General features: G+C 37.8%; 1 protein-coding gene across 5 annotated transcripts in view; it reads left to right on the top strand.

The window, feature by feature from the left end:
* The window catches only part of ZMYND11 (zinc finger MYND-type containing 11), a 104,291-nt gene that overhangs the window by 33,566 nt on the left and 45,059 nt on the right, over positions 1-25,666 (top strand). For 4 of the 5 annotated variants that reach the window (XM_033052033.2, XM_033052052.2, XM_033052068.2 and 1 more), the window contains exon 2: positions 10,048-10,182. The exons of the other annotated variant lie outside the window; for it this stretch is intronic. In XM_033052033.2, coding sequence (XP_032907924.1) covers positions 10,067-10,182 — 116 coding nt within the window. In that variant the 5' untranslated portion in view covers positions 10,048-10,066. The remainder of the gene's footprint in view (positions 1-10,047; positions 10,183-25,666) is intronic. 5 annotated transcript variants of the gene reach the window in all.

The raw sequence follows: 25,666 nt of genomic DNA on the forward strand, positions 1-25,666 counted from the left end.
AAAGCTGTGTAGGAATGCATGTAATTAGAGAGTTTGGGTACTGCCTGTGACGGAGAGAACATATGCCTCAAATATATTTCAGATTGTACAACCTAGGAAATACATTATCTAAAAAACGTAGAAGAGAAGTCTAAGCAAGGTGAGCACTAGGGGAAAGGCTTCCATTTCCACAATGCATTGTTCTTTCTCCTGATGAACTGTCCCACAGCTGGGAGAGCATTGCATGAAAGTTTCAAGTCCATTATTTCTGATATTCACCTTGAATTTCAGAAGCAGGATCTAAAGCTCAGATTTTAAAATTTGATCTTCTCTCTGCCTGAAAGTTTCTTTTGATTAATGCTGTAGAAGCCTGTAAGCTTTGGCAGTGTTTTTCTTAGGCTCATCTTACCTGCGTTACAGATCAATGTGTTTTAATGCCCTGAGTGTATTTCTGAAAGTTTGCAAGGGTAAGCCCAGGCATATTGGCCTTGAAGGAGCTTTAGTTTGGAAACTTTAGTTGGTTCAGAATTGTACTTGTTTCCTTTATATAGTATCAGCTTTCCTGGAGATGACTGTTGACAAGAGAGTTAATATTGCTTGTGGTCTTATTGCTGGAGAAAAGTGGTCATGCCTGCATAACATGCTGCTCACTTTTAAAATAATTCAATATCTGAGCAGTTGTAGGAATTCTGTAGCTGTGCTTTTATTTGTAGAGAGGGAGAGGCCAAAAAGGAGAGCTTTGAAAGAAACAAGTTCAGACAGACTTTGTTTTTGTTAAGGAGCAACAAAAATTGATTCAGCTGTCTTTAGTCAATAAAAATGCAGCCTAGTAGAGGAGTAGTTGTTACAAACATCTAAGGTTTAGGTCCTGTTGCTACCACCAGAATTACAATTTGTACTTTGAAGATAGTGTCAGTTGTGCGTAGTTCAGAGAAAGAGAAAAAAACCTGGCAATATGGAATCTCGCATTAAATGGGAAAAGCAGTCAACATCAGTTCTGTGTTGTACCATATAGCTTACATAATCTGCAATGAATTTATCTTTTTCATGATTTAGTACTTTTCTATACATTCACAATTCTGTGACCTGGAAAATGTGTCTCTCTCATTGTTTAGTGTGAAACTGACCTTATGCAGAATTACATTCCCTGCTAATATACCATGAAAAATCATGTATTTATTTATGTCATCATACCTTATTTATTATACCTTACTTAGTGACAGAGAAATTTACTGCATCAGTTCAGTTGGGGCTTACAAAACAACCAAGCTCCTTAGCTTTCAGAGCAGAAAGGAAGATGATGATCAAAAGCTTGCTTTCCGAGAAAGAGCTACTCATTTATATTTCTTAACATTTTCTAAGATGTCTTCCACCTATCACTTTTTATTGGAGGGAGTTGCAGAATCAAAGTGGCATCTATTTATCATCCAAACCGAAATTCCAGCCCTCACCATCAACCTTCTCTGGCCATGATTTTTCCCGTTTTACGACCAAGTGAGCATTGGAGCCTGTCAGGACGCATAGCTGCATTAATCATCTCTGCTCACTACAGCCAGTGAGAGGACAGGAAGCATCTATTTACTAAGGGCTTGTCTACATGGGGAAATAGCCCAGACTGCTCATTAGGAGTTAACTCCTTCCATGGATTCTCCTTGAGCATCTTTCAGTGGTTTAGTTTCAGGCTACTTTGGAAAATATGGGATTTGGTAGTGGGTGGAGTTAAAGCACAGAAAGCCTGTGTTAGTGTGCAGTGCGGGTTCAGAACATGATCCTATCTCCATATGTCATTTAATCTTCTGTAACTGACCCTCCTCATGCTCTTAGTCCGTGGCAAATGGAAGGTAAAACATGTTAGTTGAAGCCATTCTCATCAAGGCAGGTGTATGTGCCTTGCTTGTGTCCATGTGCCTGTGCATTTGTACAGGGGAGCCCAGAGTGCTGCTGACAGCAGCTTGGGTGCAAGCATTATTTTTGATAACTCCCCAAACAAACAAATTTGATGAGAACTCGTTCTTTTTCATGATAGAGGACAAGAAGTATGTAGCATGATCTTTTTACACCTTGTGTGAACCATGTATTATTTAGTGATGTTGAAGTTATTAATGTTGGACCATATTTTGTATGGAAATTTTCCTTGCCGCTAGATGAGTAGTGTTCAGAGATGAGCAGCTTAAAGTCTATTTAATATTAGTCTAGTACATCATCATCCTGAAAATAAGAGACTTTGTTACTATGGAAGCTGAAGTTTATCTTAATGAGAAACTTGCATCGTTTTGCAAGAACTGTGTTTTTAAAGCAACTTACACTAGTGCAAGCCTCACTGTGGAAACTATTTATCATAACTTAATTTCATTAATTAAGCCTTAACCAAACCAAACCAAGCTAAATTGATTTCTTAACTGGAATTATGTTTGGAAGTTTGATAAATGCATTAACAGTGTATGCATTTTCAGTGCTCCTATAAATTAGGAGTAGAATAGAAAAGAATATTTCAGTTGTAAGAGTCCTACAGTAATCATTTAGTCCAAATCCCTGACCACTTCAGGACTGACCAAAAGTTAAAGCATGTTATTAAAAGAAAATGCCAAATGCCTCTTAAACACTTAGAGGCTTAGGGCATGAACCAGCTCTCTAGGAAGCCTGTTCCAGTGTTTGACCACCCTGCAGGTAAAGAAATGTCTCTTAATGTCCAGTCTAAACCTCCCCAGAACTGCTTTGAAACAATATTTTCTCAGTAAAACAGAAACTTGTGTGGTTCTTGGAGTTCCTATGTAACTGCTAATTTTCTTAACTGGCTATAAAAACTAACTCTCTATGAATACTGCTTATTTTAGAAGATCAGTGTGGAACCTTGTCTTAACACAGATCTGTAGCAAAAAATATATTATGAGTTTCAGCTTACCTAGGCACAGCACCATGAGTAAAACGTGATGACCAATACTAGAAAAATCACGTGAAAGAAACTGGTGTAACTACTTTCCTGGATACAGCTTTGGCTCTTTGCTTTCAGCTCTTTCAACTACATTATTTTCACTGGGAGCTGTGCACTTCTCTTTTCCAAACTTGCATTGCTAGATAAATTTTTATTCACCGATTTCTGCCAGACAGGGAAAAAGCATAGTTTCTTTCAAATATTAGGATGGCATTTGCTGTTGTCTGTGAAATTCCAGACTGGGATTGACTGGAGAGGCAGCAGAATGCATTTTAGTCCTGTACATATATTTGTTTGACAGATGATAAGACCACTTTGACAGCCTTTGTTTGGTGTGTATGTCTATTATTCAGTCTTTCTCAGCATCTTGTGTTGATGCTTTGTATCAGATTTTGCTATACTCTGTTTGCACTTACACTTTTAGAAATTCTCATTTGGGTTGGCACCTCAACATTTGTGTCAAGTTCGCTCTAACAGGGTGAGTTAATTAAACAAGAAAGTCCAAGTTTGGCTCCAAAAGAAAAATAAAGAGTACTACCATTTGTATACTGATGATTCAAAATGTCTGAGCTTAACGTTCAAGTGCTGTGTGCCTTAGCCCCAGTGAAGGACACTGACTTAATCATTATGAATGGAATACAATACAAATGAGATAAATGCAGTATCAGAGATTAAAATAGACCTTGCACATATGTGTAGTAAAAGTGTTCTTGGGGCCTTTAATTCTGTAATGTCCTTGGCTCTGATTTCTACAGTGGCTCAGTGCCATCTTGAAATGGCACAAGGTAAAAGCAAAAGCTTTCATGTATTCTGTGTACAGGAGTTGGGAAAAAATTAAATTGCAGAGAGAATGAAGCAAAACATTACAGTTTTATATTCATACAGTCCTGTTTTGTGTCTGTACTGCACTTCAGGGGGCTATGCAAAACCTCACTCAAAAAGTTGCATGACATCAAGGTTACAAACCTTGCGGTTGGGAAATGCAAAAGGTGGAGCTGCACAGCTCAGCAGGGGTATTGCACTTGCACATGGGAAATATTTAGGATAATTATGCTAATAAACTTTCCTCTTTTGAATAGACTGTGTAGACCTTAAGCTAACAGTGAAATGAAAAGATTTTCATTAGGAATGACACACATTCAACATCCAAAAATCTGTGTTTTAATAACTTCCAAAATTACAGCATTACAGCCTGAATTAATCTAATTAAAAAAAACCAAAACAAAAAAAAAGCCAAAAACCAACAACAAACAAAAATACACTGAAGAATTCAGTAACTTTTATTAACTTATAGTCTAATTTTATGAGTTTAGTTTAATTAACAAAGAATTGTTGCCTATTTCAGCCACAAGCCTTCTTTTACATGTTTCAGTTTCACTAACATCATTCAACACATCTATAAGGTTTTCATTGTGAGGATGTGGCAATCAGACAGCAGTTGGAAGTTTACTCCAAAACCTTGGAAAGTCAGCAGAAAGGCATTTGTTGATTTTAGTGTATTGGGATTAAGTCCAAAATAAATATCTAATATACCAAACCACTTGCTCATTCTTCAATATTTTAAAATTACTTTGTATGCAAAATCTTTATCTCTGATAACCTTCAGTCTTACAAAAGAGCTCCTGCTACCAGGTGCCCAGCAAATCCTTGGTTATGCCTATAATCTTGCACACTCATGAAGATAAATAAATAGTAAGCAAAATATGGATTCTCTCCTTCCAAAAGCTTTGTCCTCACCCTAGCAGCTTCTCCCCACATTTTTGGATCATCAGCTATGGAAGGCAGACATGAAATTAAACATTTTGGTTTTGCCCCATGCATGACCTATGCTGCTACTCAGTCAAGACATTTTCACCTGTACCTTTCCTAGGTAAAAAAAGAATAATTGCCACTTTTAATCACGGTTGTTGTAGGAGGGGAAGACTAAGAGTTCGCACTCCCACTACACTGGTGATGAAAGATAAGATTTGACAGCAGTTTAAATTGTAAACTAAATTTTAAGCTTGCAGAAGTTCACAGTACAATGAGATCTGTATAAAGTCCAGGGACCCAAACTCTGCATCATTTGCAAATCTGGATTTTAATGATAGACTCCTATTTAATACCAGAACAAAGCTAAACGTTTGGAACTCTTTGTACTGCTGATATACACAGTTTTATGCCTACTATAAAAAGTTACACTTTAAGAAACTGGACCCCATATTATAAAGTACTTACAAATATGAATTTGAGACTGTGTTTAAGTTCCCAAACCACCCAAACTCAGCATGAAAACCACAAAAACCAGAACTGAGCCTAGCTTCCTCCTGCTGTTGAGCCTAAAATATTTCACTCTGTGTTGTGGAAGAAACAATAGCAAGTCCACAGCAAGGGCTGTGAGGCCAAAAGGCAGCACCCAGTAGCTGAGCAGTGGCCAGGACCAACTCCTTAAACCTCCTTTCCATTGCAATTAAGTGCACAGAGTCCCAGCCAAATGGTGGCTGATAGCAGGGATGGAGTTTAACCTGTTTGACTTTGCACTGGAAGGGCCGAGCACCACAGGTAGCCTCACTTACAGTGAGGTACAAACACAAGAATTAACGAGTTACTACTTGTCAGCTCTTAATTAGCAGCTCCCATCAGAGCAGCAGCCCCCAACTGCAACGCCGTCTGCTTCAGTGCAAAGTCCAAATTATTAGTTAAGTTTTTAGAAGCATCATATTTTGCTTGGATGATGGTGTTTAAAAGCTAACACGTGGAAGACTTGACTACCTTTGAGTTTTTTCTATGTAGGGAGAGTTTCTAGCTAAACTTAGTACTTGATAGTATCTGCTAAATTGGATGCAAGCAGCAGGTCAGAAGGTTCCTTGGGCTAAATTCCTTGACGTGCTGCAAGGTGATTTTTGTTTATTTTGACTTGCAATTCAGATTTCCATATCCAGCACTGTTGCAGCAGACAGCTGTGCAGTGTTTGGTTCAGCCAAGTGTGTGCTAATGACTGGTAGCCTTGTTTTGACAGTGTGTGCCTTGCCACTGCTGTGCCGCGTGGCAGTGAGGCTGCGCTGGGTCTGGGCAAGATAAGCCCTGCTCTGTGTGCGTTATCTTGTGTATTCACTAGATAAAGCACAGGTTGTTGAGACTGCCTGTGAGAAGCGTGGCTAGCATTTGGCTGCACACAGTAAAGTGGTATACTTTTCAAAATGTGTTTAGTACATTAAAGAGGGATTCAAAATACAAAGTACAGTAAAATCATGCTCAGTGTTCATGAGGAAAAGTTAGAGAGTTGAAAGTTGAGAACATAAATAGTTTGCTTTGGGCCCTGTGTGAGTGAGGGTTGATGGAAGTGTATGAGCTGGTGTATCAGCCACACAAAACTTTCTCTGTTAGGATATTTATTATACTCTGCAGGTCTCATGAATGCCTACAAGACCTAAGACAGATCCTGCTGATATAAATTCCTAGATTTTCAGTCGTCTGTGTTTGTCAGCCTTTCTCTCAGAGGCTGTATCCTACCATAAACTTGCTACCAAAAAATGACAGAAGTGGCATGGAGCAAATAATGTTGTATAGACAGAGGGTACCACTAAATGAGCATAGTGCCCAGCAAATCATACAAAGGAAATGTTTGCTTGAGCATTTAGTTTTTTGTACCAGGATTTTTAAATGAATGTTATAAAAAAAGAGGAGGATAGGTAACATTTTCAAGCATTTATCTGTAAATGTACAATCCAGTATTGTGGTTTTAAAGAGTCTCTGGACTTCAAACTTCTTAAGACTGCGTGCATGAATCAGCCTCTTTCAATACTGAACCTCTGAGCCATAGATTTTTATACGTACTCACACGCACTGCATGTTTATTCTTGTTCTCTTCTCTGTGTGTGTGTGTGTGTGTGTGTGTGTGTGTGTGTGAACCCACACATAATCAGGAGTGATAAATACAGATTTAAGACCCTAACATGTCTCCTGTTGAAATGTAAACCACTATTTGCATGAATAAGTTGTTCCTGTGGAGATGCTGGGAGGATCTTCTGTTGCTTGGAAGTATTACTCTAAGGCATCGTATGAACTATTAACAGTTGGATACAAATTCCCTTAAAAATATTTTAGTAATATAGAAAACTGCTTATATTTTTGCAGAAGTGCAGGCAGTAGACTGTTGTGGTTAGTTTTACCATAGAGGAAGAGTGACTGCAAGGAACAGCAAGAAATATGCCTCAATCTTTTAACCTTTTTCTGTAATGTAAAAAGACTCTATATTTTTTCTACACCATGCAATTAAAAGATTAAAATAACACTAAAGTATTCTGGACTTTTGGAAAAAAAAATGTATTTTTGGCAGTATGGTGAGTAAGAACTGCTATTTCAGTAGTAGAGTGTCAACTCTTGAGTTTAACGAAAGTGCCCTTAAATAGTAAACGAAAGTTATGAAAGTGAAATGTATATTCTTTTTAGGCAGAACACCTGCTAAAATTACTGTATCTTGAAGGGAAAAAAAAGGAAACAGAACAGGTGTGATTGCTGTGTGCTATGTGTGTCCCTATTGCTGTTATTTCCAGACAAACAAAGGGGAAGAGCCATGGCTGTGCCCGTGTGTGCAGCAGGGAGCTGTTTGGGGGTCCACCCACATGGGTTGTGTTTTGGGGGGTAAATTCTGTCCCCTGCAGCATTCAGGGATGGAAGTGCACTGTCCTGAGAGCTGAGTGAGCCAGCACAGGATGGGGTGAGGGGCTGGTCAGAGAGTTTGTTCTGAAAGCACATTCCAAAGGGAACAGTGATCCCATAGTCACTCTGCAGCCACAGGGCTTCAGGAACTCGTGGTTACAGTGCTCCTTCACTCTCCCTGCCTCGAGCATGGGCTTCTTCCTGCCTGGAGAAGCAGGAATTCCCTATCCCCATAGGCCAGCCTTCCCTTTGGCTGCAGGGCAGGGCTGTGGGGCCATGCAGAGGTGGCAGGTGGCTTCCCCAGGTGGCTTCCCCAGGTGGCTTCCCCAGGACCCTGCACTGTGCTGGAGCCCTTGGGCACAGGCATCACAGAGTGTGAGAGAAAACCCCATGTCCCCTGTGCTGGGTGTGATGCTCACACAGCAGCCATATGCTGGGCTGCCAGAAACAGTGGCTATTTTTAAAGGAGTTGGGATTACTAAATAAACTGAGAACTGGTCTGATGTTTCACACCACTATTGGGGTCAAGAAGGATGAGCGCTTGCTCCTCGCATGGGGATGTGATGCTGTGCAAGAGACCCCGTGTCCAGCTTGCTAAGCTGTCTGACAGCTTTTGTGGCAGAGAGTTTGTAGAGAGCTGGAATAAGAACAGTTTTTCAGTCATGTCTGTGTTAGGAAAGAAGTTTCATACTAAATAGGTCTGTGAAGATTGTCATTTTTGTGTTAAGATCGAAACTTTTTTTATGCTTTACTGTGTTTCTCTTAAAAATTAAATTCTGCAAATAGTTATATGTCTCTCTTACAAATTAGCAGATTTTTTTTTAAACTTGCAATGGCCTCATGTTCTGTGAAATGAATGCAGAGGAACTCACAGGGATGCAGTGTCTTTTCTCTCTGTTCCCAACGGAGACATTCTTTCTCTGAATCATTGTCAGGCGATGCTATCTACTGCTGTCACTCTTAGTATGTCTGTCACATTTTGTCTTATCTTTCCTTCAAAACTGTATTCTTGGTCTTTTTTTTTTTTTCTGGGGGATCCCTCTAGTTGCCCTTGCTCTAAACCCCAGAGGGAGAAGATTTCTAAAGCTGAAATGTGGGATCGATGTGTGACCACACCGTATCTTCTCATGTGCTGCTCTGTTCTGCCCTTCCCTGGTATCTCCTGCAGCCAGGAATGCCTCACAGACCTGGGCGTGCACATACCACCACTTCACATCACCTTTTCTTTTCCTTATTTTTTTCCTTTAAATGGGCTACATAACATAAAGTATAATGCTGTTAAATCATTTCTTATCCTTAATAATGGAATGTTGCCATTCATTTCATTGCACCTATAAAGTTAGTGAGTGTTGCTGAGCTTATATCAGATCTTAAACTTGAGACCCCTCTTTGATAAGTACCTGTAGGTCCCATAGACATGAAAATTACATTGCTGCAACTGATGGAATACTCAAAGCCGTTTCATTTTTCTGAATTTGAGAGCAGGGACACTTTTAGTACTTAAATTCCCATCTTTAACATTGCACAGATGGTGAAATGTTTTTGCATTTTTTATATTATTTTGGGTTACTGAAGTTAATATTCTGCTAGCTACAAATATCCGCGTGCATACCACAGGGTTCATTCCGAGGACAGAGCTCTAAAATAAATTATAGACCTTGGTAGCACTCATAAATCAGTCATTTTTTCATTGAGAAAGTGGTGGCAATGGAAGAAAGTTATTTAGTGATCAAAATGCATCGTTAAGCTTTTAAAAAGGGATTCGGTGCCTGTAGTAGAGCTGTAGGCGATTTATGGCTTATCTGTACTCATTGCCTCCAGCTTTTGGAAAATTTGTAAACAAAGCCAGATGCTCATTATGTTCCTGTTCAGGGTTGGTTAGATGGGCAAATGCCATCAGAAGCACTTTGGTTGGGTTTCAGCATGTTACAGAAAATGGAACTGCTCCAAAATATTTTTTTTTTAATACTTATCATCCATGAAAATATACTCTAGTTTCTCCTCATAGAATGGACTTCTTAAAAATACCTGTAAATGATAAGAACATGAAGGTAATACTCCAGGAACTGTGTTTTATGTTAAACTGTGGGTCCAGCTTTTTTCTCTGTGTCAGAATTTGTGCTTACTCCATATGATGCAGTCAAGTACCACTCGCCCTTTTTAAGGGCTTCAGGCGATGCAGGAGGCTGTGGCAGCTTCAGGCTGGGGTAGTTTTGCACTTTTACCAAATACAGGGAATGAGACATGAACTAAATTTACTATTGATTTGATAAATTTTTGTCTTCTGTTTATATTACATGATGTGAAAGGGATTCTTGTAAACTTCTTTTTTTCACTTTTTACTGCTCTTTAAGCACTTGAAAACATTGTTATATACAATTTGAACGCAAATGCAGCAATGCATCTTTTCCTTGTAATCATATTTCATGTAATTTATTTTATAATTCTTGGTTAACTTTTTGGTGTATTTTTTTTTTTTTATTTATTGGCTGCAGCTGACCAGGTAAACAGGTCATGGCACGCCTAACGAAGAGACGACAGGCAGATACAAAGGCTATCCAGCATCTTTGGGCAGCTATAGAAATAATCCGGAACCAGAAGCAAATTGCTAACATTGACCGTATTACAAAGTAAGTGACCTGCTCCAAAAAAAGTCTTGGTGAGGGGGAAGGTTGATACTATAAAAAGCCCTTGGAGACAGAGATAGTAAACATTGTGACAGACTGTGAAACTGCTACGTGCCATTCTATGCTACTAATGAATTAATTGTATATAAAAAACCAAATCTACCAAACTGAACACCTAAAGATCCAAAAGTGAGGTTTAATTCATTGAGATCTTACCCTCTATTTGTTTTTGTGTAAGCATCTTTAGGAAATATGTAACATTTCTAGTACTTTTATTGAATTTAGCATTTTGGAGTTGATAGCTTGGTCAAAATACCAGAAGTGGATATAACATTTAACAAGAAAAGGGCAAAATAATCTATAAATAAACTATTTCTTTAGGAAAATGTGAGAGGCTAGTGTAGGACTTTTCCAGAAGGCAAAGAGAAATCTGACGTGGTAGATTGCTCAAATAGATAAGAAGCCATATTTGCCAAGATTTGCGTAAGATGCTATTAAAGAAGACATGAGATGATTACCACCTTTGATTAATACTGTTAAAATATTAATCAAGCTGTATTAGGTGCTGGATACACAAAGAAATATATATTCTTTATTCTGTGGAGCTTGAACTGTGTAGAAAGGTCTACAATATTACTTGTAGCAGGCAGTGTAATAAAAACAGAGGGCTTTGTGCCTCTCTCTGTTTTGTCTGCATTTCCAGGCTGACATGTACGTCATATTTGTCAAAGCAATCAATATGAATAATTTAAAAGAACTAAAGTAACCAGTTGGCAACTCTTCAGTTGCCAGAACCAATGTGAACTGATAATGAAGTCAGAGACCACTAACAGGGAGAGTTAGAAACAGTGCAGGTGACTAACAAAGTGAAAATCATTGTAACATGGTCCTTGACAAGGGTCCACTGACAGAGTTTGGAAGCTGTGGGGTGGAAGTGACAGGCAAAACTTCCTAAGTGGGAGAAGTGTAATGGTTCAGGTTCTCCAAACATAATGAACAGTGAAGTGCAGAAAGAAAGACAATGTCCCAAATGAATTAACGTGTACCTGGCTTCTAGAAGAAGAAAAATGGACCATCAAACTGATAAGCACCTTTCCAGAGCTAGGGAATTCCAAGAGTGTTTGGAAGGAGATTGTATTCTAGGGAATTTAACTTCTGAGGTCGCAGTGGAGTTCTAGAATGCATTAAAGCATATATATATTTTCATCATGTCTCCAAGGAGACAAGTGGGTAAACTAATGCTATACACTTTCCATTTTAACATTTCAAATTACTTGCTCTAGGCTACATATTAGCTGAGTTTGTTAGCTGTTTGTGCTCTTTTTAGATGTAATAAAGGGAGACAGGCATGTCTAGCTGGGAATTCATCCCACTCTTATGAGAGATGCCTAGTTTAAGATAGTGGGAATAACATTTAGCTGGGTAAAGTTAGGTCAGAGAAATCATTACAAACAAGAGAAAACAAATAATCATATACTAGAAAAAGAAGCATTGCTCTTGGTAACTGATGGGTAGTTTGATTTTTTTAAAAAGTGCGGATCCAGATTGCATGACTCACTTCCAGTCAGAAGAAAAATAAGTGACTAAACAGAAATGCAAGAAGCCTTAGTACTTTGAGAAAGATGAACAAGGTGTTAGCAGTGAAGAGTAATCTAAAAAGTGCTTGGGCATTGTAAATTCTCCCCGTGCACATCAGCGACAAGAGTGATGAACATTGATCTAGTTTCTATTATGTGGCATTCCTAAGGAGATAACTTTTGACAAGTAATGATAAAGACCTTTGAATTGCTGTATGGTACTAGTGGTTGATGAAGAAACACAGATGACATAGTAAATGAGTATGCATAATGCATAATATTCAAAATAAAGTTCCAAAATTACCATGGCATCAGAATATCTCTTCTGAGCAGCTAATGTATTCTTCCAGGCTGAAAATCATTTGGTCAGGTCAACTGCAATTCCTTAAAGGATCAATCAGTGTCTGGGCATATAGGCAAACATAGGAATACCAAGAATTTTCAAAATCAGTGGTCAAAATTGAAAATTATGAGCATGTGTACATAGTTGGAGCTAAATGGAAGGTTTTAATATTTGTACTAGCAACATTTTATAGAAGTGGTAATGCCTCTTGGGATTGACAGAAAGTAACAATGACAGTGACATTATGGAAGAATTACTCATATTCCTGAGTAAGAATACATAAAAACAGAAAGAGAATTTTTTTTTAATAAATCCATGTTTAAGGTAAGTAACAGTCTTCCTATGTGTAATATAGTGGATGACAAATGGGTACTTTCAGATAACTTCACATGTTTAAAAAATGATTCATTATTTGGTTTTTGAATGGATTTTCTTTTCTCCTGATTTAAGCACTCATTTGCTGCTAGAGACAAGTTGTTCTGTGTATTTTGTGACCTGTTAGTCTAAACACCTTTATAGCAAATTGCTTTGAAGAACTGTTGCTTTCTTCATTAGATGGTTTGTTACTTTTAAGCAAGTCTGTTTGTTGGCTTTTCTCCTAATGTGCATTCAGCATGGTTGTCTCCCTCTTCTTCATATATTCTTGTTTATTTAGTTTAATTCTTACTTTTTTTAGTCTTCTGGTGCCGAGTAGAAGACACTGTACATCTCAAGGAACATTTATTTTTTATGACCTGGGAGAAAATGTTCGTAATACAAAAAGAGGATTAATTGTTTGTAGATTATGAACTATTCCAACTCAATATGCAAATCAGACAAATTTATATAATACATGCAAGTATGCAAATTGTTACCTGTGCACTCTAAGTATAATTGATAGAAGATTACTTGGGTGAAGGAAGACTTCCAGAAGGTACTGTCAATGGAGAGTAGACAAGAAAAATCTACAGAACTAGGCATGCATTTTCTGTAGAGAACATTAGAGTAGGAGGATAGTGTAGGAGGAGCCTACAGCACTACAAAGTACTTCTGATATTATCAGGAAAAAACCTATAAGGAAAGAGGCCCTTTAATTAAAAGTAGACGAGATCAAGTATGCTTTGCTTTTTTAAATTGATGAGGGGAAAAGGCAAGAACAGAAAAATACGTGATTAGAAGTGATTGAAAACTGTCTTACATCAAGGGAAGAGTCACTTGGAAAATTTGAATATGCAAGTTAGAGCCTTTAAGAAATTAATTAGTAAGCTTTTTGAACTTCTAGCAATTTTTTTAGAAAAGTCATTGCATGCAGAGAATTAATAAGAAACACAAGAAAGGTGTCTGTTTTATAAAGAATTAAAACCTGGTTGTAAAATGGCAAGAGTATGACAGAGTTAATTGGCCTATTATATAAGTACTTAAGGCATTGGTAGGGAAGGGACCACACTGCACAGACTCAATATCTCAGGAAAAAAACCCCTCAATAAATCCTCATATGAAAGGGGTGCTGCAGTTTTACTGACTTCCTGTGAGGCTACATTATAGTTGGAAAAGGACTTTCCATGGGTTGGAGAGAAGCATTCTTCAGTAACTTGAAAACTGAATGGAGGAATGAAAACCAATACTGACAAGGAGCAGGAGTGATGTGAATGTAAAGGAATTAGTACTCTGAATGCAAACTACCTTTGGAAGAGAACTTTATAATATATGTTTAAGTTCCTACCTTTGCACATAAGCTTCAGTATATTCAGTGCATTTTTATTTAATGGTAGAGCTCACTTGAAGGCTTTGGTTGCATTCCTGTAAAGGTACAGAAAATAAATATTCTCACCTGGCTTATATTGTGACAGGGTATCTCAAGTCAATGAATTGCAATAGTTTAAAATTTGACTACAAGAACTAGGTAATATTTCTAAATCACCACATTTCTTAATAACAAAATTGCTTTTCTAAAAGGTATTTATCAAGAAATATGACTTCCTTTTCTGTCCAGACTTTATATTGGGATACTTTGACCCCAGTGTATCAATAATTTAGATGAGCATTATTGGAATTAGTTATGCTGTAGGTACTAGTGGAGAAATGGCTTTCTATATCCTGTGAATTCTCTGTCAAGAGTGCAACCTGACAAATTGTTCATCCCTAAACTGTGTTGAAAATTATAACTATGCTTTGACCTCCTGTTTTTTCCTCATTATTTTCCATCTGTTCTGGTTATGGGGTAACCTCAAGAATTGATTCTATGGAATGAAATGCCTTAAAATACTCTGGGAAAAAGGCATGCATATTTAGATGAGTAGGATAAATTATTGACATTCAGTTGCATAGCAGATTGGTAAGTATTTCTGTACAGACATGTTTTTAAAGTTCTCTTTTTTGGCTATTCCAATCTTCCAATTCCTTTTATAGTGTTTTCTCCGTAATTCCCTTACAGGTAATTGGACTCCTAAGATTTAATTAAATATTAATTAAATATATACCCCTTTTCTCACAAAATATTTGGTTTCCTCAGTAGCAATATATGAACATTTCATAATCTTTATGATTAGTTCATAGTTCATTAGCTATTAAGTTAATGTTATTAACATACCCAGTTGGCAGATCTGGTATTTTAGAACTGTTATTGGCAGCTTTCAAGACTTTTTCCATTGTAAACAGATAATTATCTGGTTTCTAAACCATTCCATGAAGACTAATGTAAAGAACCAAAGCATAATTCTTTTCTTCTGAACATCCTTCCTCATGATTTTTTTTCTCTCTCCCTTTGTTGCATTTCATGATTAATTAAGTTGATTAGCTTCTCTCTCCCTGTGCCTTATATAGGCTGTGTCTATACCATCTTCATAGACCATGACAGGGAATGCCCTGGTATGCTGGGGCTACACTTCGTTGCCTTTGGCTCACAGAGTGTTTCTTTGGCCCTGACATATTCTTTGTTTGTTTTATATGTGTGTGTGGTTCCTCAGTTCTAAGTGCCAAAAATAACACAGCCCACAGCAAAGCTATTCTTGCAACCTGGAGATGGAGACATGATAGTTCTGTTGGGCACGATGTGCAGGCATCCGAGGACACACAGCGTGCTGCAACAGGGCTGGGTGCCCTTGGCACAAGGAGCCAGTCTTGGCATGGCTCACATTTGGGTTCTCTGTCACGAGCAAACCAACCCCTGGGCCATGCTTTGCTTTTTCCCTGGAGGAAGAACTTGTCTGTCTCCAAAATGGAGCCTGAGAATAAGTTAGTTTGAGAATGAAACCAAGAGTGATTGTAGGACACAAGGTGAAGGTATCACAGCTTTGGGGGGGATGAAGCTGATGGATAGACCATTAACTAGGATATGCTGTAATTGGACACTTTGTATTATTTGCAAATAAAGTGATACTGAAACCATCTGTTGCATCAGTCAGAAAGCTGTTTTACCCCATTGGCGATACAAGAAAATATTGTTTTTCATTAATAGATACAAAGACTTTAATCTTCTTATTGAACTGGCTTTCAGAGTAGGATGGTGCAGTACTAGGTCCCTAAATGATCATAGCTTTCTTTACTGTATTTGTTCTGTGGACTCATTGCTGTATATAGTAATTTAATGTAGGTGCAGCTAAGTCAGAACATCAAACAGAAATGAGCAGATCCCAAGCCAGTGTAGAGTAGACTCTGTTAGCTCTGTGCAGACAGACATTAATCAGCATTGATGGGATGGCATGCCAGAAAGGAATTACTCACTATGAAAGATTACTGTAAAATAATGAGATTTTCTGGTCCCACAGTTGAGATGGAGTTGGTAACAGTTGTAGATTGAGTATGTGACCCTCTCAGTTTGACATTTGGACCTAGGAGGGGGATTTCTTCTCCAAATATCAGTCTTTGGAATTTCTCTAGTCAGTGTCTGAGAGGAGTTGATATCTGGTTTTGTTGCCTTAGTTCTTTTGCTGTTCCCTTTCTAGGCTGTCTGCTTTAACAGAAAACAATTTATAGAAGCAGTGATTAAAGTAAAGTTGAGAATAAGCAATTTATTCTCAGGTACAGAATAAATGCAGCAGAGTATAAATAAGAACATGAGCAATTTGAATGGCTAGGGAATAATCGCACAAGTATATAAATATGTGATGAAATGGCAAGAAAAAAAATGGAAGAGCAAGATTCTTACAGAATTGGTTATTTGAAGCTTAGATACTTAATACATAAAAATATCTGTTACTATTCATAGTACTCTTGATGAAAATGTAAGTCTTCCTAGTGTTCTGCATGTTGCAACTAGTCATACATAAACAAAAATAGTGTGCCATAGGAAAGATTAGAAGAGCAGATGACTCTGGAACAGAAGTATTGTACCAACAGGTATTTCTTTGGTTGAAATACAAGCTTAGAAATGGGATTTTTTTTTGCTTTGTTGGTTTGTTAACCTTTTACAAGCCATTCCCCTTAAATATCTATCTTTTTGTTGCTGGAGAGTAGGCTTATCTGAAAGCACTTGTTTGAAGTAGAACATCCTCCTGTTATGCAGGAGTATGCAGTGATCACTCGAGTTCACTTCTTACCAGAGTTACTGGATCCTTTTCCATATCTGTACATCATTTTCATGTATGTTTTAAATGTGACTATTTGAAGAAACAGTGTTATTGAAACCCTGGCTGGTACACTGAATATTTTTGATTGTGCTATGTAGTATAATAGGAATTCCTAGTTATGCAGGGGTAAGCAGAAGTGTGGAGTACAAGGTCTGACAATAAAAACCATGATACTTCCTCAGCAGTCCACATAGCTGCTTCCAGAGGCAGCTGTCTATTCAGTGTTCACCTGTGAGAAAACTGACTTCAGTTTGCATTGGATTGGCAGAATTATAGGTAATGTGCATTGCAGAATACATCCCTGGGTGCTGACAGGTAGAGACCCCTTGGTTTTCTGTCACAGGTAAAGACAAGGCACTTTTTTCTCAATCTCCTTTGTGATTTCTTTTACTTTCCTTCTGTCTTTCTTGTGATGAACTTCAGCTACTTCTTTAAGCTCAAAACCAGTGTGGAGGTTTTCTGTTTTCAAAACACTATTTTTATGTTAAATCAAGAGAATTAGCTGAGTTTGAAGGCTTGTAAATTCTTAGAGATCATACTGCAGAAAACAAAACTTCTCTGCTTTTTCAGCAATTTTTGACCAATTTAGTTAAAAATCATTATATTAATAAAACAAAAACCAGTGTAAAAATGATCATTTGATTCCCTAATAACATAATTTTTAGTACAAGTACTACTTCAGTCACACATTAAAATTGTATTATAGGTGCATAAATAGCAGTTACAAGCATAGCAATGCATTGAGAACTATGCTGGACACCAAAATGCTTGACTTGTTTGACACATTGTTTTTTATACTGATGGCTTTGCAGTGAGGTTAAATGATAGATTCAGATTAAATTTGTTTTATAAAAAACAAAAATTTGTTTTCAAAAGCTCACTGAGAGCTGCATATGTGCAGGAATGTACAGGGGTTCTCACCTGCTATTGCGTCATAACTGATGCACAGTTTTGCCTGTAAATTTTTGCTGAGACTTACCAATGAGGTAATACTCACCAAGCTAATAACAATTTTAAAAAATAGTGCAAAGAAAACTCAGAAACTAACCTAAACTCTTTCTATAAAAGTCTTAAAAAGGAATGAAAGATTGTGATTTAATTGCAAGGGGTGTTCATAATGGTGTATGTTCATTAAATTTTACCTGTGTTTCCTGTAGATAGATACATTCACCATGTAACTTCTATCTGTTTAGAGGGTGTTGAATTTTAATTTTAAGATTTTATAATGATTTTTTTGTTTGGGTATTATTTAGTTTTAATATTGCTCATACCAATGGTCCGTTTTAAGTGCCGCCTTTAGACATGATTGACTAAAGAGAGTGGAAGCAGGGATTTCAGGAAAAAATGTAAACTTTTCTTGTAAAAAGGCTATAAAGAACCTATTTGCATTTGCTCTGAGTAGTAGTGGAATTAAAACTGCTAAATTAGTAGATTTGGTAGAAGTATTATCTTGAGTTTATAATGTGTATTAATAATTACTCTTTTTCCCATTGAGCTCCTTTATTGATACAGCTTATTTCTTCAATTTGTCTAACAATTCTATTTAATCACATTAATTAAACTGGTTAAAGGAATACATAAAAAGAAGTCCACAGTGTTATTTGTAATTTCTTAGGGATGATTTTTCCTCCAACTTGGTACTGAGACATTGTCCCCTGTTGCTTCCTGAATTGCTGGGTCTGCTTTCCAGTGCTGGCTGTCAAAGACTGATTCAGTGCCTGGTGTGGAAAACTCTTCACCAGAAGACTGATAGATTGCTCCAGCCTCACTGCCTTTTTTTCCTGCTTTATGCAGAATACAGGGAAGGGAAGCCTGCTGTAGCAGGCTGTGCAACCATTATACCTGTAAGGATTTAGCATAAATGGCTATTTTGTTGAGGACTAAAGCTTGAGGTGGAGTTTTTTGTGTATTTGCTTTGAGATATTACTGCAGGCACATCTTGTTCCTACAGTTCATTCTGCAAAAAATAAATAGGTGCTCAGATATTCTGACAAATTTTGCTTGATCAATTTTCCTTATCTAGTAATTCTTCTCTTAGGAAAGCTCTTACATGGTATTGCTTGTGTGGCATTTTTCTTTTTCTGTCTCAGAGGTCAATGTTCTTCATTGATTCAGAAGGTGAAGTCATCTCTGGGCTGAACATGAGTATGGTAAATAAAATGATTCACACTAACAGCACAAAGGCATTGTTATTAACCACAGCCATACTCCTTATTTGATGTTTGTTAATAAGTGCATACTCATTTAAACTCTTCTTATTGAGTGTTACTGTAAAAGCTGTAATATTCAATGTTTAATACAATACATGCAAACTATGAGCTCCAGTAGGAATATGGAGAAGGAAAGGGATGGAACTGATTTGAAAATCACTGTCCCCATTTTCATAAACTCCATACTCCTGTTAATACTCATCTTGAAATTGTGTAAGCTTATATAGAAAAATACAGAAAAGACTAACTTTAATTATTAAAAACAAACCAATTTTTATGTCACAACATATATGTTTTTTCTCAAATCATAATGTCTTTGTACTATTTGAAAGTGGAACTTCTATTTTATGTTTGGTTTCTTTGCTGTAAATAAATGTGACTTTCTATTAGAAGTAAGAGATAAAAATGAGCGGGACATGGCCATTTAACAGCTTGTTATCTGACCTGAAGTGCTCATCAAGGCTTTCTCTGTAATCAGTGGAGAGAGAATGATCTCCAAAGCACTACTCAGACCATCTATTTTAGGCTGTGGTTTCATATTCCCATTCATATAAACAATATCATCACCAAGAGCAGCAGCCCTACCCTGATGGCTTTTCCAGCCATTGTGCTGTTCCCTAGATGGTAATAAGGTGAACAATTGTGTGAAAGAGGGATGATTCTGAAACTCAGATAGACTAAAAGTAATCTAACAAAAAACAAAACAAAACAAAAAAGCACTTACAAAAAACCAGCCCCAAAACAGAAAGAGAAAGGTTTTGACCAAGATAAGAATGGAAAGAAAACTGGATAGAAAGCTCTCAGAAATTGAATCATAAAAGCATTCAACTCTTCATTTTTTTAACATGTTTTGAATTGAGATGCTCGATATGAGCTGACTAAATATTTCATTTGCAAGGTGTTAGCTAGGATGTTACATTCTGAGTCATGTAAGACTTGTTTGTCTCTGAGTACATCCAAAGAAAAGAGCTGGGTGGAACAGTGGCCCTGCAGATACAAAAGTATTTTTACCTGTGCATGCAGAGCCCGAATGATTAGTGCTTGTTTGCCAGTTGTCACCAGGGCACACACGTGTGCATTACCAGCAGTGAGCATAACATATGAGCTTTTAGGTTGGAAAATGGGTGTAAAGCCCTTTTTTAGATAAATTCTTCCATAAGAAGGTGGTGGGGAGATTTTTCTGGATAGGGGTTGAAGGGCTTGGTACCTAAATCACTTGGCTTTTCATGGTCATGCTGGTGGGTTACACAATCTTAAGTGCACAGTGAAGTTGTATGAGTGGGAGTTTAAATTACTGAAGCAGGGAATTACCTGGGTTAACATTACTGTGCTTTTTACAGAAATGACCCAGATGATTACCATTATAGGTGCATGCATGGTGCCTGGCATGCACAAACAAGATCACTCCTAAGCTTCCTTTTAGCAGCAGCAGCATAAACATCAGGCAGATCTGAATTTAGCTGAACTGCTGGATTTCACTGTTGCACTATCAAGTTTATGTATTCTTTTTGTTTCATAAAAACACTGCACAAATTTAGTTTCCATATTCATGCAAATTCTGACATTCTAGACTACAAAGGAGAGATGAAACAAATTTTAAAAACATTTCCTGCTTGGATAGTATGTATGTCTTCAAAATGAATGTTGCAGATACTGATGTCAGATGGAAAAGTAAATGCATGTTTTCTCTGTAATTCCTGGAATTTTGGACTGCATAAAATGTAGATTGTGTAAGAAGTATTTTATTGCAGTGGCAGCAGCACTGTCAGTGCCTGCATGGTCTGTGCATGTGCTGTTGGTATGTGGATTGCAGTGGAGATCAAATGCAGCCTGTTCATATAACTGCATCTCATTGTGGAGTATAAATACACAGGAAGAACATTGTGCTTTGGTTGTGTTTATCTTAGTGAATAAAATCCATAATTGAAACTTCAGAAAGTGTTAGCACATCAAAAAGTATCCCAGAAGACAAAAGTGAGCTGCTACCTCCCCACTGTAGCCAGTTCCAGTTCCTCTGTGTCTGTGCTGTCTTCAGCTGTCAGACCAGCTCTTAATTTCTGACAAGCAGGGAATATCTGTGTCAAATACCCATAATGTTTAGCCTGTGTTTTGTGGGAGTTGATTGGTACCAGGGTGCTACATGGTGGAAGCAGGCAACCTGAGCTTCAGAGCTAACCTTGAGATTCAGCTGTGAGCACAGATCTTCATCTGGCTTTCCACAAGGAGAACTGATGGATTCCTGAGCTTTGAACCTGTGTATTTCAAGTTCTTCTGTCATGGAGCTGTATTTTTTTAACAAATAAATTAGTCATAGCCATATCTTCAACTTTTTCTTTCAGTATGACCAACTGGCCTATTCTTTGCAAATTATTTTTTAAAAACTCTTAAAAGAAATGTGTGGGCCTTCTATAAAATAGCTGTCATGCTCTGAAACTGAGGCAAAAGGCATAATTTCTCACTAGAGGTAGGAAGACAATATAAAACTCAGAACAGATTTTTGGCTGCTTTCCTTCTATTTTATGTATTATTCCTTAAGGTCTGTCCCTGAATCTAGGACATTTTTATGTACCTGTAGGTAACATTTAAAATTAATGGCAGGCTTTCAGTTGAGTTTAATGGGATCTGCTGTATTTTCTCAGATCTCAATTTTATCAGATCTCAGTTTATCAGACCTCAAATTTATCAGTTCTCAACTCATCCCTGGATGAGTTGCTCAGCAGATAGTCTGCTGGCAGCAGCAGGCTGCTACTTCCCTTTGCATTGGGCAGGCTGGAGGCATCCAGCATAGAGAGAGATAATTGATCAGACCAAGATTACAGAGTTTGCCATGAAAATTAACATCTACCTACACTTGCCCCTCTGTTGTATTTTTGCAGCTATTTGAGATATGTATTTTATTTGAGTCTGGTACAGATACGCTTGCTGTAACATTTTTTCAATTACTTTCTTTTGATTGAGTTCAAGTGATTGAAAATGCAATTCCTTATGAGTTCAGAAAAACTGAGATTTTTTTAAATACCTGTGTCAGCTTCCTACCTTAAATAACCAACCTTCCTTCCTTCCTTCCTTCCTTCCTTCCTTCCTTCCTTCCTTCCTTCCTTCCTTCCTTCCTTCCTTCCTTCCTTCCTTCCTTCCTTCCTTCCTTCCTTCCTTCCTTCCTTCCTTCCTTCCTCACTCCCTTCCTCCCTTTTTCCCTTCTTCCCTTCCTTCCTTCTCTGCCCAACTTTCTTATTTGGGCCACAGTGCAGCAGTGTCCATGCAAACCATTTTCTGCCTCCCAGCAGACCACAGATGCCTTCAAGAGGACTCTTTGGGAGCAGAGTATGCTATTTTTCCATGCCCTGTTTTGAAGCCATATAGGTTTGACTCTTTGGGACAGGTTTTATCTTCATGCTGTGTCTTGCAGAGCACCAGGCAGGAGTTGTGAGCTGTGTGACAGCTGTAGGTGAAAAGTTCACCATCTGATCCCCTACAAATGCTGCCTACTTCTGTGTCTATTTTGCTCCCATGGTGATGCCAGCTTTGGAGTCTGCTTCCTCCACACCCCTAACATCAAACCAAACTTCCTTCTTTAGTTTTAAGGTGTGCTATGAAGCACATACATTAAATGTAGGTTTTTATAGAAAGACATTATGGAAACTGGCTAATTAGAGAAAATTTGAAGTTTTAGGAGTGAATTGGTAATGTGCTGACAGACTTTGGTGTTCCTGGAATGTCCTATATATTATGCAGGCAGGTGATTTAGAGATGTGGATCAGGTATTCCTGTGGTCCAGTTTGTTTGGCAAGATCCAGTTGTCAATTGGTAGGGCATGAGTTAGAGTAGATTTTGTTGCTGTGAAGGAAGGAGAGTCTAGAAAGGCCCATACCACGTTTCCCTGCATATCTCTTCTCTCCAGCATTCAGCATGGCTCAGGTGGAGTGTGCAGCAGGTGGCTGTGTGGCCCTCCCTCCACATGTGCTGACCCCTTGGGCTGTCCCTGTGGTGTCTGAGAGGTGGTCAAGACTTTAGGAGGAGTAACACTAATAATATCATAATATAAACTGAAGAATATGGTGGTATTTTATTGTTATTTACACCTAACTACTGTGTATCTGCAGTCCTGAAGAGGTTTGAAATTGCTGTTTCACTTTTCTCAGATTGGTATTTTATGATTAAATACAGATGAGCATCACATCCATATACAATCTATGAATCTATTAATGATTATCCTCTGTAAGTCTCCTCTAAAGGTTTTCTTTTGCCATCAGATGGATACACACATATATTAGGTATATGTGCATGTGCATCTGCCTGATTCTGTTGCTAGTATCTTGTTTCTGAAGGTCACCACATTTAAATATGTATTTGATGGTATGGCAATGAGGTTTGCTTAAGGGTGGTAATGAACAAACTCCATGCTAAAGATCCTTATCCTTTGCTTTCCAAGTGGTGTTGCAATAATTGAAAACATGCATTACTAGGCCCTTAAAAGTTGATTACAAAAACTGTAATTTTGCTAGATTTGCTAGATTCTTCTATGCTAATGTCAAGGAGGTTTGTACTGCCAGTTCATAAATGGAGAAAATATTGACCTATAAACTCTAATTTTCAGCAGCAGTTCAGTTGCTTCTGTATTCTGCAGACAAGCAGCCTCATTTGGTGAGATTTTGAATTTAACATGCAGATTATCAGGTCTAACCTCTGCTTTTCATCAGACAGACCCTCATTTTTTATAGTAGGGATTAGCACAGTTAAATTGTATTTTGAAATGGTTTCTTCAGCCCCCTATCTGATTAGGGCTGGTTTGCTGATTTAGAGGATTTTACTTTGTCTCTGTGCCTTATTCTCACTCATTTGAGTGCATTTGCTTTGCCTCTTGTGGCTGGGTTGTATTGCACTCACAAATTTGTTGATATGGAGGGCTGGGCAAGAGCATAACCAACCAGTATTCCTTCAACTCCTTGTCTCCAAGGTAAGGCTACTCAGCTTTTGTTGAAAACAGCAATCAGGGATTGCTTAATCTCCCATACTTATTTTTTAACTTGGTGCCAGATGCTTCAGTGCATGCAGTGCCAGGAAAAGACTTGCACTCTGTGGATTAGTGGTGTCACTTCTGCACAAAGGCATTTCAATATTGTTTTTCCCTGATCTGGTAATCAGGCTGACGTAGTAGCTGGGATTCCAAACATCATTTCTGTCTCTGAGCTGGATTTTAATTTATTCTGTGTTTTCAGCATTTTTCACATGGTGACAGTTTTTCACATTTCATTATTAAAGAACTTTAACTATCTTTTCTCATTTGAGTCCTGTCCTTTAGTCATATCCTTGCTTACCTGCTGTCCTTCTGGCTGAAAAGAAAGAAATTTTCATCCAAACCCTACAATATTGTTTTCTCGTCTTTGTGAATATCTACTCATGTACACTTCACAGGTTTTAATAAAGTAAAAATATGGGAGAGAGTGCATTTTCCCAATAGAAGTTCTGCTCTTTGAAATAAAACCATTCTCTTTACATGTGCTTTCTTGTGTATGAGAGCTGAGAGCATTCTATTTTAAAAATAGAAAACATAGACCTTGTGGCTCCCCAGTGACACAGTCTGAACATTGACTCTTCAAAAAGCCACTGGGAATTTACTACTCCTGGGGAAGATGGGGAGGTAGTTTAGTTGGTAGCAGTACTTTAACTCTGGTTGAGAGCACAGATTGGATTTGAGAAATGGGCAATTCTGAACCCTGTACTTCTTTTCACTAGTGCACACCCTGCCACAGTGGAAATAGGCAGATTAAACCTCTTAGCTGATTAGAGTTGGTTTAAGGCTTTTTGGTTTGAATTATATATCTGTTCTGTTCAGAGATATGAGTGAGAAATCATGAAGCCTGTAGCCTACATTTAAGAATTTGGTTGGGCTGTGTTTCTGCAACTAGGGATGATGCAGTGCAAAATACATGGATTCTTCAGCAGGATACCCTGAGGGTTATGGCCCTGGGTTAATACCTTATTTCTGTTCTCAGACCTATAGCAGCCCACCATATCAGTGTAGGGAAATCACTTCCATGCTCAGAGCGATTTTTTCTGTCAGTAAAATGGGAAGAATGATAGTTAGCCTATTCTCTGTATTTTGAGACCTATTAAGGACTTGATTACAGACACATGAATGCTATGGCTCTGTCAGGGAGGTTGTTAGTACTGAGTTTAAAATGGAAATTTGGTGAAAAAAAAGAGTAACATTAGCAAATGTTGAGTAGGATAATTTGCACTTAAAAAAGCTAGTTGTGCTTGCATAAATATGTGCATATGTGCACATACATGACATACATGTAACATGATTATATAAGCAAATGAGCTGTTTTCATGTGGCTTGAATGCTTTACACTTCTATAGACCAGTGGTGTTCACTTGCACTCTATTTGAAAGTGAAGTAAATAGACTTGAATCTCTGCCTGGTTCAGACCCTGGAATTTGGAAAATTTTGAAAACTTATTTGTGGCATTTAATCTCACTTGAACAGGTGGTCATGTTGAGTTTTGTTTTCTGTAGAAGTAGAGAGGGAGTGGGTTGGGCAGACGAACATCCAGCCAACGTGATCCAGACCTAAGTGACTTGTCTTTTGATTTTGGCACTTGACTCTATGTGCAAACCACCAGAAGATTCATATATATTAGCTTGGAACACAGACTTGCACAGAATATTGTTATTTCTGCATCAATTGCTTACCTTTTATACAGGTCTAGCATGCACACACCAATTAGGCTTGGACCATGTCATGGTAGACATTGTAAAATACGTTAAATGGCAGAATCTGCCTGTAAGAGTTTTTATCCTAAAAAA

The sequence above is a fragment of the Catharus ustulatus genome, chromosome 1 (genome assembly GCF_009819885.2).
Source record: "Catharus ustulatus isolate bCatUst1 chromosome 1, bCatUst1.pri.v2, whole genome shotgun sequence".
Lineage (NCBI taxonomy): Eukaryota > Metazoa > Chordata > Aves > Passeriformes > Turdidae > Catharus > Catharus ustulatus.